Consider the following 19,285-nt stretch of genomic DNA (forward strand, 5'->3'; position numbering starts at 1 on the left):
CCCCCCCCCCCCCCCCCCCTTTTTTTTTTTTTTTTTTTTTTTAAGTAGAGACGGGGTCTTGCCATGTTGACTAGGCTGGTCGTGAACTCTGGGGCTCAAGGGATCCTCCTGCCTTTGTCTCCCAAAGTGCTGGGATTACAGGTGTGAGCCACTGTGCCTGGCCCGTATTTCCTAATTAGCTAATTTTGAAGGTATTTTAACTGCCTATTTGCACAAAAGAACAAACAAAACTCTTCCATATAGATGACAGTTGTTTTCCCGATTTTAATAGAACTTTTGTCTAATGTTTTGTATATTTTATACATATAAAGGAATGCATGCTAATTATTACCAACATGTAATGTATACAGATATTCAGATAAGTGAATTAAAACATAGTACCACTAAATAACCACTGTTAATTATTTTTGACATTTTCTTCTTTGGATGTTTACTGTTTATATTCATTCAATATTTTTATGTGCCTCATAGATGTCAAGCTCTGTTAGCTACTGAAGACAGAGCACTGACCAAGAATTCCTTTATGGAATTTAAAGTCTAATAGGGAGTCAGTGTTACAAATGTCATAAATAGCAATTGATAATTGCCATGAAAGAATGTTACCAGATGCGACAGTTGTGGTCAGTAACCAGGAGATCTGCCGTGTTTCAAGCCCTTTTCAGCCTCAGTTTTCTCTTGGGTAAAATGGAGATAACCCTACCTTGCAGGGTATTGTAATGGGGATGGGGTCATAGGGTGATCACGTGGAGGACATTGGGACAATGCAGGCAGAGTGCTTAACATAGTACCTGGCACACAGGGAGAGCTCAGCAGATAGTTGCCATGGTCATGATTATTATGGGCACGTGTTGTAATTTAAGTTTGAGAAGTTGGATTCATGATTATGGAATCACTTTGTGGGTACTAATTTGGCAACAGCTGGAGGAGTTCAGAGAGAAAATAAGAATCTAGACGCCTTAGGTCCAAGGAGTTTCACCTGGGAACCAAAGCCGCTTTTTAGCTATTTTGATTTCTATTTGTGTAGCTTGGCATTTAGGGATCTATAATCCTGCCCGCGGCACTGCCCTAATGTGCTTTCCTACTTATCTTTGCAGTGGTCCCCATGTTCCAATCCAGAGAGTGTTTTTTCTGTATCTCGCCCCACATTCGGTGCATTCCCAGTTCCATGTATTACTTCCCTATTCCATTGTGTATTCATTCTGTGACCTTGGATACTATAGCTGATGTATCTGGGCCTCAACTTCCTCAATCTGTTGAACAAGAATAATAAACAGTAAATCACAGGTTGGTTCTAAGGATTGAACAAGATAGTAAGTTTACAAGATGCTGTTCACTACCTGACCCCTGGGGAGTGTTAGCTATTCTTTTTTATGCTGCCTGTAACCAACCCCCTTTAGTTGTTAACAAACTGCCTTTGCTTGATTTATTATATAACCTAATTGCATCTTTCCTTTCTACTACAAATTGCCATCTAAATAAAACTGTTATAGTAATCTGTGTAATCTTATAACTTTTTTATAGTTACATTTATTCATAATTTAAAATATTTAAAACAATTTTCCATTGCTTCTACTGAAACATGTGGCACTTTAGTTTGTGTTACAAATGCCAGAAACCAGCTTAAGGCACAAGGGAATTGGCTGCAATCATGGGGGATGTCCATGGGCGGATTTGCTTTGCACCTTGCCTTTTGGGCCTGACAGGACCCAAGAACTCAAACAAGATTATCAGGATTCATTCATATTCTCTCCCTGCCTCGCATATATCCTTTTTCCCTTCCTCTCTTTTTCTGTCTACTCCAGGTTTCCTATCTCTGGTTGGCAATTATCTCCTCAAATCTAAAGCTCAAGAAGTACATGAAAAGATTTTAGCTTTGATATATTAAAAATATAATTTTTTGCTTTCAAAATAACTGAGTTGTAAAACACTTTTAAGTTCATTAGTATATGCTAAAACATTGTCCTGTAAAATGTACAATAGTGAAAAGATCTTACATTTAACAAGTTCTCCTCATATATCCAATCCCCAACTTAGTTTTCAAATTCATGTATCTCCAATAGCCCTAGATACAATAAATGCCATTTTAAACATTTCATGTATCACGAGTGTGTGTGCTTTGAATCATTCTTGGGTCACATGTACACTTTAACTTATTGGTTACGGGCTGTGCCTTAGTCAACTCTCAGTCCCAGGGCCGGGAATGGTGACAGTTAATGTACATTCATTGCATATTTATTGAAACGAACAGAAGTTAAATGATAATGAGATGCTATTTCTTCTATGCCAAGATTCATTTTGTTGCAGCGTTATTTTTTCTAGTGCTCAAAGACACTATTGGTGAAAGAGATGAAACAGGCTGCTAGCACATGTTCTCTCTTACAGAATTACAATCTATTTTTAAAGAGCACAAGAGTGTCGTATTTCTTAGTCTTACAGAACCCCCTAACGGAGTATACTGTGTGCTGCATTCTGAAACTGCCGGCAGAGTGCATCAGAATTCCATTATGCAGGCATTAAACTACACAAAGACAAATCTTAGACTATTTAAACATTGTTTTGATAACTATATTTTTAAGGGAACAAAGGTACACAATAATTTAAAAGATACACATGAAAGTAAAATAAGTGAACTGCTTCACATCCCAGTTTGACTGAGTTATTTGGTTCATAACAAAACTCACCACTTTGTATCCTACGGATGGTGGTTGAATCACTTAAAATCAGTTTGATCCCTTTAAGGTCTGTTTTTTTTTTTTTTTTTTTTTGAGACAGAGTCTTGCTCTATTGCCCAGGTTGGAGTGCAGTGGCACTATCTCAGCTCACTGCAGCCTCTGCCTCCTACGTTCAAGTGATTCTCCTGCCTCAGCCTCCTGAGTAGCTGGGACTACAGGCGCACACCACCACACCTGGCTAATTTTTGTACTTTTAGTAGAGACAGGGTTTCACCATGTTGGCCAAAATGGTCTCGATCTGCTGACCTTGTGATCTGCCCACCTGGGCCTCCCAAAGTTCTGGGATTACAGGCGTGAGCCACCACACCTGGCCTAAGGTGTGCTTTTAAGACTTGTTAGGACCAGAGCTGCATTTAGTTTAGGACTGATTATTCTCTGCTACTGAGGCAAGACGCTTCTGAGTATTCCACCCATGTCTGTGAATTTTGAGGTTTTTCAGTCTAGTTGGTAGGACCAGGTGTCATTCTTGGCAAAAGACACTGTTCCTTCTAGTCCTTTCTGATGGCTCTTCCCTGGCCTCTGGGCTTCTCACATGCCTGTGCCAGCCAAGCCTCAGCTGAAGACTCCAGGAATCCCCCACAACAGACCTCTCCCGTTGTCTCCTTCTGCACTGTGCTCTACTCTCCGGCGCTGGGTCCTGCAAACTCTGGCCCCTTGGAGCGCCTTTTTGGAAACTCAGCTGTGTCTCCTCAACTCAGGGAGTTGCCAGGTGTTACCTGGGTTGCTGCCTCTGCTCCCAGGCCAGGAAAACTCAAGGCAGAGAGCTGGGTGTTCACATAACTCCCTTATTGGTTTATCATCCCTTAGGAGTCACTGTCCTTCCTTGCCTAATGCCCAGATTTTTGAAAATCGTTGTTCCATAGATTTTTTCTTTATTGCCTTTGGATTGTTTCAGGTGGGTTGGGTATATCAGCTCCCTCTCACACCATCTTGCCGAGAAGCAGAAGTCGCCCTCTTCAATTCAATGTTACTTTATCAAGGATATTTCTCACAGTGACTCTTAGGATAAGAAACACCTGCCTCAGCATCATCTGGGACACCTGTTAAAAGGCAGCTTTCTGAGCCTCCCCCAGGCCTGCTCCATCTCCGTCTCTTCAGTAAGGCCCAGAAAGCTGCTGCTTAAACCGTGCCCTGGGTGTTGTCTCACAACTACATCTTCAGGAACTGCACGAAGGGCTTATTTGGCCAGACCACCCAATGTGTATAACAAATTGTGTTCTAATGGGGACAGGGAGGAAGAAAGAAGGGATGTTGGCTTGCAATTCTACTGAGAAGCCAAACCTCCTTTTTTGTGGACAAAGTGAGGCTGCTTGTCCAAGGAGCCATCTTTCCATGTTTTGTTCCCTTAGAGTTTCACTGGCAGGTAAAACCAGAAATTCTTCAGCTGCTGAAAAAGCACTTTGCCCTGGCTTAGGGTTCCTTGATAAAGAATTGCTTGATTGCAGAATGGTCTTCATCAAAACACCTGACTAGTTTTTAGTTAAGAACGAAAACTCAACAAGATGGCATCTGCTGGGGCTTTTTTGGGGAATCATTTACAGTTACAGATCCTTGAGCAAAGCCCATCTGAAAGATGGCATGGCTGGGACTTGTAGTGACTTCTCCCTGGGAACTACTTGCACTGGACTGGCTGTGAGGATGGAAAGTTGGGGAGGATGGTCATCAGGGGGTGACTCTTAAATGGTCTTTATCTTGTGGCTGGAGTGTGTGGTGAGTTCACTCCTTAGTGAAGGCAAGAGTGTGAGAGAAAGCTGGAAGACTGGGGAGAGGGAGGGAAGATGTACAGAAAGATGAACCAAAAAACCTATTTCTCTTTGAACTTGGAAAGTACATGTTCTCTTTGAAGCTAAGGAGGAAATAGTAATGAAGCTACTGGTAATGAATTTTCTCCCTTAGTTGAGCGTCAGTCACAGAAGACTTGTATTGTTTGGTTAGGAACTTAGTATAAACTCAAAATGTTTTGAAGCCTTAGGTATTTTCATCTCCTTTTATGTTAGTTGGGCCTTATGTTGCATGGTGATCAGTGCCAAGGATGGTGGGAAGGCAGCCACACACCATGGAAAAGATCTGTTCCCCAAGCCTTGCCCAGCATTCACAGGAGATCTTTTTTCTAGTTATGTGTTTTCCAAATAAGGCTCTCTAGGAAAACCTAGAGTTTCATTACGTAGCAACTCAGCATGTGTATGTGTGTGTATGCAGATGACACCTGTGTTAAACGTCAACCAAGCACTAAGCATAGATCTTGGTTTCCGCTGAGTATTGGGTTCTGCACATGAAGTGCTCTGTTTTCCTGGAAAGGGTTGCTCCTGCATGATGGCATGTTGGTATTGGTCAATCACACCTCATCTCTTCTGATTCTAGGAAAGAGTGGGGAGGAACATGAAATGTTCCTTCTCGTTCTGAATTGCCACGTGGTCTCTTCAAAGAATGTCATTGAATGTATTCACCTTTAAAGAGGGCACACATTTTGAAGGATTAGAACTGTATTGGAAACCCAAAGTCCTGGCCTTGGGTCTTGGCTCTGCCTCACACTAGCTGCAAAAACTTGGATTTCACGTTCCTCACCTATAAAATAGGGGAATTTGAAAAGTTGACATCAAATGTCCCATCTCATGCCAAATTATATAATTCCATGTAACCTAAATTGAACTGTGGTGACATAAATTAATGGTAAACTCACTGGACTATAGAAATGTGAGTTCCTACGGTACTCAGAATTAATCACTGGGCAATTTAAAACTATTATTAAACTCCCAGAGAGCATCTGTTTTTGGTCCAGAAGAAAAGATGTGGAGTGACATCTTTTCTTCACCCTGGAACTTACATTTTCTTTTTAAATCATATATATTTCCATTAAATTTTATTCAGCACAATCTGAACATTTATTTTTAATCTCAAACACTTATTACTCTTTACAAACCCATTTGGTTAGATATTATTTTCAAGTTGTACACAGTGAAGTTCTCATTTCTGTTTGTGATTATAAAAATTCAATATCAATTATAATTTATTGTGCTAATAAAATGTAAGTAATGATGAAATTTATTGTCCCAAAAAATGATTATGTGAGGCTTTTTAAAAGGGGAAAAATGTAATATAATTAAGAGTGTTTTCTTATGAGTATGGAAGATAGTCAAAGATTATTTTTTTCTTTCTTTCCAGCAAATAGTGTTTATCTATAGACACAGAGGAATAGTACTATCAGCATTCAAGTTTTTGAAATAACAGTATTTTCCACATTTAGTGTAATGCAAGACACAAAGGGGAAACTTAATAACTTTTTATTGAATAAATGAATAAATTAATGGAGAGATGGTGTCCACTTGAAGTCCACTGTGGAAAATACATAAGACCCTTAAATGCAAAAGAGAGTTTTTAGTTATTTCATTGTAATCTCTATAAAACATCTTAAGTTATATGAAGTCTTTGTTCTAACATTATCTCTATAGTGGCAATTTAACATTATACTAGGCTCTTTTACAATTTGGGGACTTTACTTAAGCAATAATAAAAAATATGTAAACAAATATGGATATGGTGTCATTTCCAAGACATGAATCCTAAAGATGATATTAGAACAAAGTTCCAGCATCTGTATAAAGTACCATTCATTCAAAAAAATATTTTTTTGTCTTCGCACAGTGGTTCATGCCTGTAATCCCAGCACTTTGGAAGGCCAAGGTGGGAGATTGTTTATTCCATCTTAATCTGTTCATTTTTTCCATCTTAATCTTTAAAAGAAAATAACAAATCGTTCCATTATAGCTTTTCATTGATTTTTGTTAGAATTATATTTGGCAAACAGTTCAAATGAATCCTTAAATAGTTGTTCAGTATGCATAGAGAGCCTAAATTAAAATGTTTTCTGTCATCTTCATGGTCCCATTAAACTGAACAGTAGCCTAGCCTGTCTGTGCCAATTTGCAGCAAATCTATATTGTTCTGAGAAAACAGACTGCATTTTAATAACCTTGCATTTCCTTTGCCACAAAGCCTTTGCTCTTCGGTGCAAAATCTTTTCCCACTAAGCAGATACCTTGGCAAAATTTTGCCACATTTTTTTATATTTAATATCTAATATTTTTATTTTTAGGACCACTTCAGTGTTGAGTGTGATGCATGGGCCAGCAACAAGCTTTCTCCCTGCCCTCATTTTCACAGGAACCTCAGTGAGCTAAAACTAGAAACACTCCATTTAAGAGTCACCCCCCGATGACCACATTTAATATTTTTTTTTCTTTTTGTCTCTTTAGCTGGGAAGCTATCAGTTCCAAACCAGATGAAAGACCCAGGCTCAGCCACTGTATTGCAGAATCATGGATGAATTTCAGCATATTTCTTCAAGAAATGTCTCTTTTTAAACAGCAGAGCCCTGGCAAGATTTTGCCACAGATATCTGCTCCTTAGCTATGCCCTTAGTATTTTAATAGATGTGGAATCATGGGGTATGCAAACCTGGTGCCAGATATGGTCCCAGTGAAAACAGATTTGCTCAGTGATTCAAGAGTGGGTAGAGTTAATAGATGCATAAACCATGCCCAAAAGTTCATTTCTTATGACAGACAGCAAATCTACCTGTAGGAATAACATCAGCCAGGACAACTGGTAGCTCAGTGACTCTTCAGAGCATTAGTTGAGGTTGAAAAAACAAACAGGAAGGAAAATGGCATACTTCCCCTTTTTAAAACATGCTATTGCACTCATTTAAACTTGGATTAAAATTATTTTTATAAAAAGGAATTGTAATTCACAAATTGCCTTACTATTCAAAATATATTAAAAGTCACAGAATCTGTATGTACACAAGCTTCTGTATAGTTGAGCATCTAAGGGCGAAGGTAGTTTTGACTTGTCTTAGGGCTACTGGAGTTGAATCCAGAGATCAGCCTCACCCTAGTACTCTACCATAGCTCAGATGATAGTTCACTAACAATCCTTGTCTTCTGCTAGAAACTTTGCTGCTTTTGTTATTGCCATATCCATAGCTCTGTGGCAGTGCCTTCAACATGGTAGGCACTTATCTCTTAATAATCTCTTAAATGAATGAATTTGAGGATTCTTAACAGGGATCGTTTGAACTGGTATGTTTTTATGAGTTAGGATTGCAAAAGCAGGAATTAAGCTTTATGTCATTGTAATGTTAGGGAAGGACATGTATTTACATGCGTCTTCTTCCTGGAATGATTGTTTCTAGTTTTTAGCTCACTGAGGTTCCTGTGGAAAATGAGGGCAGGGAGAAAGCTCGTTGCCGGCCCATGCATCACACTCAACACGTTCTAGATGATGACTAGGAAAATGTACTCTGGAAAAATAGAGGATATTGTAAGATCCTTTTAACAATTTTCTATAGTTTTCCAACCATAGTACATGGTATGTATGTATATATATGTGTGTGTGTATATATATATATAAAATTTGTATATTTATTGAAAATACATTGTTGGTGCTTAATATTATATGCTTAATTCCAAGGTTTCTCTAACAAGTTCCTACAAGGCCTTCCATGACCTAGTCTCCTCCTACGTCTCCAGCTTCACATGTTCTTCTTCTGGTTGACTTTGCTGGAGCCATGTTGAGACTCGATAGGATAGCACATTTAAGCTCCTTCCCACTCCAGGGCCTCTGCGTATATTGCATGTTGTTCTATCTGGAACCCTATGATTAAACTGCTGATCCATCTCATATTTGAGTTTAAAAATGACTCTTCATTAAGGACATCCCTAAGCCTCACCGTGTTCTCCCTTAGTGTTTCCCTGGTTGTAAATATACAATTAATTAGATAGCTAATTGTTTCTTTTGGCATGAGTTTCCTGAAGCGAGTGTCTGGATAGTTCACTTCTGAATTCACAGGGCTTTTCCGGAGGGCGTGGCCAACAGTAGATGCTCAATAAATATTTGCCAAAGCCATAAATGTTGAACGAATCACCTAAACTTCGGTAATATTTTTTTCTTTTTGTCTCTTTAGCTGGGAAGTTATCAATTCCAAACCAGATGAAAGACCCAGGCTCAGCCACTGTATTGCAGAATCATGGATGAATTTCAGCATATTTCTTCAAGAAATGTCTCTTTTTAAACAGCAGAGCCCTGGCAAGGCAAGTTTTCCAGTAAAGGAGTATGTTTTAAAATGTTCAGTTACTTGGAAACAAATGAACTAACCTATTTTATCAGCTTGTCAGATTTCTCCAATTTTAAATATACTATACTAAGAACATATGCCATAAAAGCTGGCATCAGCAAGGTTCAGAACTGTGAGTGTGCGAACACGAGATAATCCTCAGCCTCACATTTTGAAATTGGATTGGTTTTACGTTTTATACATATTTTTCTAGCTCATTAGCTAAAATGAATGGTGATTGGTCTTATCAGCAAGACTAGGGAGAAAACAAAGTCTTAAGAATTTCAGTTATCGTATTTAGCCTGGTGCTGAAGTCAAAGGGAGATGAAATGAATACATAGTTCTTTGACTGTGCTTTTGAAGATAACTGAATCTTATTTTCAAGCTAAAAAGTGGAGGTTCTTGTATGATTTATTTATTTAAGAAAGAAAACTTTTGGCAAAACATAGTGATTATATAAACAAAAGGAGTATTTTTCCAATTAAGATAAAACCCATGAGGGGAAGTGTCTTACATGGTTGGAAAGGGATTACATGGAGTGGCGCACATACTTGTATTATTTTATGTGTAGAGGCAGCTTTAATTCTGATCGACTGTCTTGATAGCTTGGGTGAGATGCAGAACCATCAATAGACCTTTTCTATTCCAGTGTTGCTTTCAAGTTTCTTGAATATCCACCCGTGGATAGAATGAAGAGCTAGGAATGTCAGCACTGAAAATCTCTGTCTTTTTACCTTGTATAGTATGCAATATCATAACTTCAATAGTATTAAATAATAGAACTATGCTTAGAGACTTTTTGAGTGTATTAAAGTGGCAGTATTGCATTTGGATGCATTATTTTATTCATTGAAGGCTTTTTTTTTTTTTTTTTTAAAGCATCGATACCTGTATTTGGGGAATGATGTACTGTTGATGTTGATTTTACTGAAGTGACTAAATGTATTTTTGGAAGATTCTAAACTTCAAACTTCTGCACTGGGTTGCATTAATGTGCCCCAAGTCAATTAGCTTAAAATGATGATGCTGCAAATGTAGGGCATAATATGAAATCCCTTTGAAAAACTAAATTCTCGATATAGTAATACTTTTCTTGGCTTATCTGTTCCTTTGACTTTATGGCCTTTCCATTTCATTTATAGAATTTCACATTCTTTCCAGGGCCCTTGCTGTTTTAGAAACAAGTCTTAGTTTTGTTCTACAATTCATCTAATCTGCTTTTGACTAGTTAATTTATTAACTCTGTACTAAAGAATGAAAAATCAAAATCAAACTTAGATTTAGACCCCTTTGCTCTTTATCATCATCAGTTATTGGTCAGAGGTATGTATTCCTTCCTCCTGTGTCTTTTAGAAACTCCCTGAATGAATTTCCTTTGCTTGCTTTTCAGTTTAATTTACTATCACTGTTTAAAGATGATGTAAAATGTAAGACAGTGTAAGACTGACGTGTGAAAATCAGTTGACGCCTTTATGGGAAAATTTTCTGCCTTGATGTTTCTAAAGGGAATTAAGGATATTTTCTGATTGTTTTTAAATTTCTTAAAACAATCAAGAATTTTTTTAACCATAAATGACAGAAGGAAAATAAACATGTCACTGCAGGAGTTTCATTTAAATGGCAGTTTATTTCTAAGTGACTTAGAAGTGGGGTCAATTTGAGCAGTATATATGGTTAGGAAAGATGATAGTGATGGCCATAAATTTATCCTGTCAGCTTAGCAGCTATACATTACATTAGATTTGTGTAAATTACGTTAGATTTGTATAGATACCTCTAATTTCTGTAACATGTTTTGCTGTGTTTTTATGAATTTCAGTGGGCTTATAGTGGTAGTTTGAACTTTCAGATGTAGTTATCAGGCCTCATTAATTTCCTTAAATGAGTGAAGTAGAAGAAGTTTCTGGGGACATAATAGTTTTTTGTTCTCTTGCACCTGGCAGTAATACAGCCACAGGCATGTGTAATGGGAGTTGTCACTCTCTGTGCCAGGAATTAGCTCCTGTGTCCTCAAAATAATTATTACCAAGTGCTGAAATGGACTAAGGCTGGTTGAATGCAGCAGTCATTAGTCAGCCCTTAGTGCAAAACAATGCTCTTTGGAAAAAAATCTGTAATAACCGGATAGGTCACTTACAGATTTACAATTATGTGTGTATCCTGTGCTCCAAAATATCTTGGTGTTATGTATAACTATCCCATGTTATTTCTATTATTTCCAGTTTTGTCTCCTGGTCTGTAGTGTGTGCACATTTTTTACGATCTTGGGAAGTTACATTCCTGGGGTTATACTCAGCTATCTACTGTGTAAGTATAGTAGACCATGTGGCTAATTTTTGTGATGCATATGGTATCACTTTATGGTCAACAGACCTGTAGTTTGAAGAGGGGGGATGAGTTCTTAACTATAATACAAGTTGATTATTCTTTACTCTCCTGCTGTACAAAGTTTCTCTATTTTCCTAGATCCATGCCTCTAATTTAAAATTGGAAGAATAGCTGCAAAAGGCAGAATTATAAGTTAATAATTTAATGTTAAATTTTGTCAGTAAAACTATACATAAAGCTGTATGCCCCACCTCCCAAAAACACACCAACACCTTTGCCTTCGTGCATGTTCTCTGGCTCAAAAAAATAATTAAAACCACAATGAAATACCATTGCATCCCTACCAGAATGGCTAAAATTAAAAATACTGACCATATCAAGTATTAGGAGGGATGCAGAGGAAGTAGAATTCTCATATACTGTTGCGGGGTAGGTAGAATGTTAAAATCACTTTGGATAACAGTTTGGCAGTTTCTTAAAAACTACTACATGACAAAGCCATCCCACAACTAGGTACTTACCCAAGAGAAATGAAAGTACAAAGACACAAATGTTCATAACAGATTTATTTGTAGTGGCCAAAAGCAGAATATAATCCATACATCCATCAATAGGATGAATGGGTAAGCAAACTGTGGTATATCCATATAATGGATTACTACTTAGCACTAAAAATTGATACATACAACACTAAAGATAAATCTCAAAATAATTAGACTGAGTAGAAGAAGCCAGATGAAAGAGTATGATTCCATTTATATATTATCCTAGAAAATTCAAACAATCTTTAGTAACAAAGCAGATCAGCGGTTGCCTGGGGATGAGGTGGGTGGGGACAGGGAGAAGAGGTAGGAGACTGGAGGGAAGGATGAATAAAAACATGAGAAAACTTCTGGGGGTGGTAGACATGTTCATTATCTTGATTATGGTGATGGCTTCTTAGTTGTACCCATGTCAAAATTTATCAAATTGTACACTTTAAATACATGTATTTTATTATACATCAATGATCACTCAAAAATGTTACTAAAATGTATGGATTTTCTCCTTTACCTGAAAACTATGATCTGGCACTGCTACCTTTCGATGGGGCAGGCACTCTCCACTTAACATACCCTCATATTTTCCAATTTTTCTTACAATGGATTTTAAAGTTTACATACAATTTCTTGGCCTCTAGAGACATTTGAGTTTGTAGCTCCTATTTTAAAAATATAATATAGGATACTTCCTAAAAAGAACAAAGAAATAAATATTAGGAATACAGTACTTAGAGGGTGGCAATCTTTGCTTCTTTTTGTATTCTTTTTTTTTGTTTGTTTGTTTTGAGACGGAGTCTCGCTCTGTCGCCAGGGCTGGAGTGCAATGGCTGGATCTCAGCTCACTGTAAGCTCCACCTCCTGGGTTTACACCATTCTCCTGCCTCAGCCTCCCGAGTAGCTGGGACTACAGGCGCCCGCCACCTCGCCCGGCTAGTTTTTTTGTATTTTTTAGTAGAGACGGGGTTTCACTGTATTAGCCAGGATGGTCTCTATCTCCTGACCTCGTGATCCGCCCGTCTCGGCCTCCCAAAGTGCTGGGATTACAGGCTTGAGCCACCGCGCCCGGCCTCTTTTTGTATTCTTAATGCATAAAGCAAATGGCAAATGGTCAGAGCTCAAATCCATTCTCCCCAAAAGAACTCATATATAACATCAGCCTCATGATTACAACAACCCCAAAGAAATAAGGTTATTATCCTAATATTATTGATGAGAGGCTAATAACTTTCCTACGGTGAAATGGCATTGAATAAATACGGTTAAACCAGGACCGTTGTTTGGAAAGCATGTAATTTTTCTATAAATTTTGAGAGTAAAAGGATTGAAAGGAGGGAGTTGATCTAATTGCACCTGAAAACAGTGACTGTGAGCATTGTGTGTGCGTGGGTATGCATGTGTGTGTGTGTGTGTGGGTGGGTGGGTGGTGGTAGAAAATGTTTACCTTACAGAAAAAGAATAGAAATTATGAACTTATTTCACAGAGGCATTTTCCTTAAAAAAAAAAAAAAAACTTAAGTTTTTCAGTAAAAAAATGTAGTATTTTGTGAAATACTGAAATGTATGTAGCCTTTTGAGAGGAAAGGCATTTTACCTCTACTCTCTTTCTTCTTTCAGTACTGTGTGCATTTTTGTGTCCATTGTTTAAATGTAATGATATTGGACAAAAAATATACAGTAAAATCAAGTCAGTTCTGCTGAAACTGGATTTTGGAATTGGAGAATATATTAATCAGAAGAAACGTGAGAGATCTGGTAGGTAAAGTTTATATTTTAGATTCTATGCATGAAATGAGACATTAGCGAGCTATTTTTAGGCAATTCCTTTAATACATTTGAGGATACTTTTAGCTTTTTACTAAATATTGTTATAGAAGCTAATCTCCCTCAAAGTTATATATATCCTTTTCCTATTTAAGCTTTCCTTCTTTTCTCAAATATACAATGAAAGAAACTGACTTTTTAATCCACACTGTCAGGGGAGAAAGAAAAGGCTTCAACACTTTTTATTGTGCTACTTATGATTTACTTAGTTTTATTTTGGGTTGGACTATCACAAATACAAAATTACACAAGCAGTGCTAGGAGTGTGGAAGTTGTGTAAGAAGGGATTGAAAAAACAGGGGAAGGAAAATAAAATACAGGAAAAGCCAATATAATCATCTTTTACTTTTTAACTTGGCTTGAGACCTTATAGGTTCTAAAACTAGAATGTATCGGAGTCATGTGGAGGGCTTATTACAGGATGAGTTGCTAGGCCCCAGCCCAGAGTTTCTGATGCAGTAGATCTAGGGTAGGGCCTGAGAATCTGCATTTCTAAAAAGTTCCCAGGGAGGATGTTTTTGCTGTTTCAGGGACAATATTAAGAGAACCACTAATGTGGATCATTTCCTTTGCAAATATGTGAAGTTTGTTATGTGCAAACATTTAATGATATGGAGGTATTTGAGAATATGAGAAATGTGGGGTAAGAATACATAATGAAATAAATGCACTATATCTGAGTTGGCTAGGAAACTGAAAACTTCCAAATTTTTTTCTCGACAGAAGCAGATAAAGAAAAAAGTCACAAAGATGACAGTGAATTAGACTTTTCAGCTCTTTGTCCTAAGGTATTTTTTGTTTTCAATTTGTTCCTGTGTGGTTTGACTGTAAATGTATTTACATATATAAAGCTGAATGATCTTCCTAATAAATTCATATTTCTGTAAGATGACTGAATGATTTCAAAAGAAAAATATCCATCTGGTTTTATTACTCTGACATTTTGGGGGTTCGTATGGATTTTTCAAAATATTCCCTTCAGCAGTTTAAAATGTGCCGCTGGTATTTATTTATATTAATACAGATTAGCCTCACGGTTGCTGCCAAAGAGTTATCTGTGTCTGACACAGACGTCTCAGAGGTATCCTGGACTGATAATGGGACCTTCAACCTTTCAGAAGGATACACTCCACAGACAGACACTTCTGATGGTATGCTAATATTTCTGGACACATTTATTTTTATGAGTGCATACAAAACTATTTAACTTCTGCCAAATACTGAATGGGTAAATAACATGTTACCACCATATCTCTACAGTGGAATATTACTTGGCTATAAAAATGAAGTACTGATACTTGCTATAACATAGATGAACCTTGAAAACATGCTAGGAAGCCAGACACAAAATGCCACATACTGTATAATTCCATTTATATGAAATGCCTAGAATAACAAGTCCAAATAAAGGGAAATTTAGTGGCTGCTGTGGACTGATGGAAGGAGGGAATAATGAGTGACTGTTAATTGGTATGCATTTATTTTTGGAGTGATGAAAGTGTTCTAGAATTAGTGATGCTGCTTGTACAGCTTTGTGAATATACTAAAAAACACTGAATTGTATACTTTAGAAGTGTGTTTTTTTGGTGCATGAATTATCAAAAGCTATTTTCAAAAGTATGAGAAAAAAATCTAAATCAATGTCCAAATCTGCCTTTGGACAGAAATTTTGAAAACAAAATAATTAAAATTAGAAAATTACCTCCTGAAATGTCTTTGAAATGCCCTAAGTGATAATGTGGGAGAGAAAGATAGATGGTAATCCTATACATTTAGGCCTAGTCCTCATTAAAAGGGGCTGAAGTATGGAGGGCAAGTTCCCTGAGTCCAGCTGACTCTGGAGTTTCTCACATTTGTCTTTGAAGTTAAAACAGTTTTTTATTTTTATTTTTTTTATTTCCAACTTTTAAGTTCAGGGGTACATGTGCAGGATGTGCAGGTCTGTTACACAGGTCAACATGTGCCATGGTGGTTTGCATCCCATCACCTAGGTATTAAGCCCAGCGTCGATTAGCTATTTTGTGATGCTCTCCCTCCTCCCACCCCTGACCCTATGACAGGCCCCAGTGTATGCTGTTCGCCACCACTGTGTCTATGTGTTCTCATTATTCAGCTCCCACTTATACGTGACAACAGGCAGTGTTTGGTTTTCTGTTCCTGTGTTAGTTTGCTGAGGATAATGGCTTCTAGCTCCATCCATGTCCTTGCAAAGGACATGATCTCATTCCTTTTTGTGGCTGCATAGTATTCCATGGTGTATATGTACCACATTTTCTTTATCCAGTATATTCTTTGTAAAGTACAATTAAAAACAAGACAGCACAGTATTCTTTATAATGCAAATTATATCCATAACTTAAATTGAGAGTCAATGCTTGTCCAGTAACTTAACTTTTGTTAGTCTCACTGGATTACCTTGTTTTGGCCATATACTGAACATATGAGCAGATTATAAAGGAGGAGAATGAATGAACTGTTTTATACTTATGTTCCAAAAAGACATTTTCTGTTCTTAAAGGAAGGAGGGAGGGAGGCTGTGCAGTGTTTGAAAGAAGATGGGTTTGGAAGGTGGAAAACCCAAGTAGAGTCTTGCCTTTGTCACTACCTAACTTTATGACCTGGAACAGGTGAAATAATCTTTGTGGATCTCAATTTTCTCACCTTTAAATTAGAACAAGAGCATCGCTGAAGGTCATTCAAGCTCTACAAGCTTTCAGTACCTACAATTTGAGGTCATATTTTAAAGAACAAGAATAACAAGTACCTTGTTCTTAAGGATCCCATCTCAGATTTATTCAACAAAAGAGACATTAATAATCCAAGCCACATAAAAGACTTTTTTCATTAATTGAAGATTTCAAATCATGGTTGCAGGGAGTTAACTGTTATATTAAAAGAATTTTATATGAAAGGTAAAAACAATAAAATCTATCAGCCTTCTACTGTGACATTGCTTTCAAATGTCCTAAATCTTCATATGGTCAGTTTCAGCTATAGTTATAGAGAGCCAAATGTTTCTATAAACTCTTGGGTTATATGGAATAGAAGGAACAGTATCTTCTTTCCATTGCTTAAAACAAACACAGATTACAGACGCTGAAATAGATCTCTATGTATGAAAATGCTGAGGCTAAATAATATTAACCAAAACCCAAGGAAACTTCCTATTACAGTATTTTTAATTTCATGTACATGTATACTCATTGGCTTAAGGTAATTCCCACCCTAGGAGCAGGATGGGGAATTTTTATAGTAAATGCTGAAACGTTAGTCAAAACCTCAAGCTGATGCCAGACAAGTGTGAATGTTAAGTCAGTAAATACACTGCTTTGTGCTTAAGAGGAAAGCTAAATATAGAGGGATGTGTAGTGTTTGTGTCCCTGTGGAGAAAGAGTGTTGCAGGATTAGGAGTTCAGTATGTGGTTAAACTGATTCAAGTTGACTCAGGAGGCTAGATGAATGCCAAGGTTGCCAGAGGGTTCAGATTAAAGTCAGATATCTTTAGACAGCACTTTTATTTGAAATTTGTTAAGGTGCTTAAGTCTGAACTTCTGTTATCCATTTCACAGATCTTGACCGACCTAGTGAGGAAGTTTTCTCTAGAGATCTTTCAGATTTCCCATCTCTAGAAAATGGCATGGGAACAAATGATGAAGATGAATTAAGCCTTGGTTTGCCCACTGAGCTCAAGAGAAAGAAGGAACAGTTGGACAGTGGTCACAGACCACGCAAAGAGACGCAATCAGCAGCTGGTCTCACCCTTCCTCTGAACAGTGACCAAACCTTTCACTTGATGAGCAACCTGGCTGGGGATGTCATCACAGCTGCAGTGACTGCAGCTATCAAAGACCAGTTAGAGGGGGTGCAGCAAGCACTTTCTCAGGCTGCCCCCATCCCAGAAGAGGACACAGACACTGAAGAAGGTGACGACTTTGAACTACTTGACCAGTCAGAGCTGGATCAGATTGAGAGTGAATTGGGACTTACACAAGACCAGGAAGCAGAAGCACAGCAAAATAAGAAGTCTTCAGGTTTCCTTTCAAATCTACTTGGAGGCCATTAATCTAGGAATCAGCTTGCAACAGAGCACAAAAAACACCAAAAAAATTTCAAAAAAAAAAAAAAAAAAAAAAAGGAAAAGAAAAAAAATTGAACTATAAGCTTTAATGATTACTTTAGATTTGTTTTATTTTCCCTCCTGCAGTGAATTAATTGGATATATATCAGCTGACACTGATAGATTGATATTTCTGATCGTTATTTTTGTGTAATAAGCATGGAAATGAACTTTATACACAACACTGTGTTGTCAGAGATAAATATTAGGGGTTTTTAAAGCAAAAAGAAACAAAAACCAAATTATTAAAATCCTCCTATAAATATTCTTTTTCTTTACAGTTTTTCAAGCATGCAAAACAGTTTATTGTAACTCATTGAAAATATTAACAATTAATTGTGAATACATGCCATTATCAGCTTCCTTATTCCTAATACCTGGAAATTTTTTTTTTTACACTGATAGATTTTGATGTAAAAAAGACCGAAATTATCAAGGTATCTTAGTTGAAGGACTTGGGAAATACTATCAAAATTAATTTCTTAGGAAAAAATTTAAAAGTATATTTAAGTACTCTGGATAGACTGAAACATTTCCATGTTATTTCTGCAGTTGTAGACTTAGGCTTACTTGTAAAGCAGCATGCTCCACTGACTGCCATCTCTAGTCTTGCAGTGGGTGGCATTAACCCACAGAAAGCAAGCAGTTGTGTATCACATAGACAATGGTTGTGACATAAACAGATTCAGTTGTTTTATTGTTCATTTATCATATGTTTGTGATAGGGATGTTGGGAGCACAGCTCTATTCTGCCTGCTCAGACTTAAGTTAGACCCGTATCTTTTATATTATGTCATGAAAAAAGTCTCCTAAAATTGTGAAACTAGTTCTTGATATGAGTGATGTGATCATCAGCAATAAAGACATAATAACTCTTTTTTCTTAGTCTGTATAGAGGAGAGGAACTTGCTTGGCTTTAAAATATATTTATTTGCCATTTAAGTATAAATATGAAATCTGTTTCTTACTGGGAAGACAGAATATATATATTTTCCTTTAAACGTTTTAAGATCACTTTTAAATAACCAAATTTGATTTATGGTTTTTAACAAAGGACTAAAGAGCTCACACCAAGCTAATTTTGTTTTTGTGATATAAACTTTCAGTGTCGAGGGACCATGCCAGCAACTACCAAAAATCTCTTGAATCTTCAGGTACAGCTGGCATTTTGGCAGATGCACAGAGACATCTGAGACCCTCAGAAGGGAAGGATAATCCAAGAATATAGGAAATCTGTGTTCTCTTCCTTTCATTTTATCCCTTATATTTCTAAAGACTAATTATAAGTAATCTGACAGCAACTCTTATTTATTTTTTCTTTCTGAGGTATTCAAATATCTAGACTGAATTTTGCCAAATGTTAAAGGGAGAAGAGTTACTGAAGACTTTGAACATTTTTGTGATTGCTTATGTCATTAGTGCCTCATGACTGTGTTTGATGTCCTTTATTGATACAAAGTGAGCCTGTGCCTTCATTATCTTGCCCATTTGAATACAAATGGAAACCTGGTGTTTGAAAATCTCTGAACTGTGTGGGTTTTGGAGGAATATACCTGAATTTTATTCAATAACAGTTTCTGGACAGGAAGAAAAATACAGTTACATATTTATAAAATAGTTGTTACCAGTA

General features: G+C 37.1%; 1 protein-coding gene across 2 annotated transcripts in view; it reads left to right on the plus strand.

Annotated features, from left to right (window-relative positions):
* RETREG1 (reticulophagy regulator 1) overlaps positions 1 to 19,285 on the plus strand; it is a 148,172-nt gene extending 128,887 nt beyond the window's left edge. For both annotated transcript variants that reach the window (XM_017855944.1, XM_017855945.1), the window contains 6 exons: positions 8,698 to 8,824; positions 11,070 to 11,154; positions 13,332 to 13,469; positions 14,262 to 14,326; positions 14,563 to 14,689; positions 17,108 to 19,285. In XM_017855944.1, coding sequence (XP_017711433.1) covers positions 8,698 to 8,824; positions 11,070 to 11,154; positions 13,332 to 13,469; positions 14,262 to 14,326; positions 14,563 to 14,689; positions 17,108 to 17,601 — 1,036 coding nt within the window. In that variant the 3' untranslated portion in view covers positions 17,602 to 19,285. The remainder of the gene's footprint in view (positions 1 to 8,697; positions 8,825 to 11,069; positions 11,155 to 13,331; positions 13,470 to 14,261; positions 14,327 to 14,562; positions 14,690 to 17,107) is intronic.

The sequence above is a fragment of the Rhinopithecus bieti genome, unplaced genomic scaffold (genome assembly GCF_001698545.2).
Source record: "Rhinopithecus bieti isolate Rb0 unplaced genomic scaffold, ASM169854v2 scaffold_41836, whole genome shotgun sequence".
NCBI lineage: Eukaryota > Metazoa > Chordata > Mammalia > Primates > Cercopithecidae > Rhinopithecus > Rhinopithecus bieti.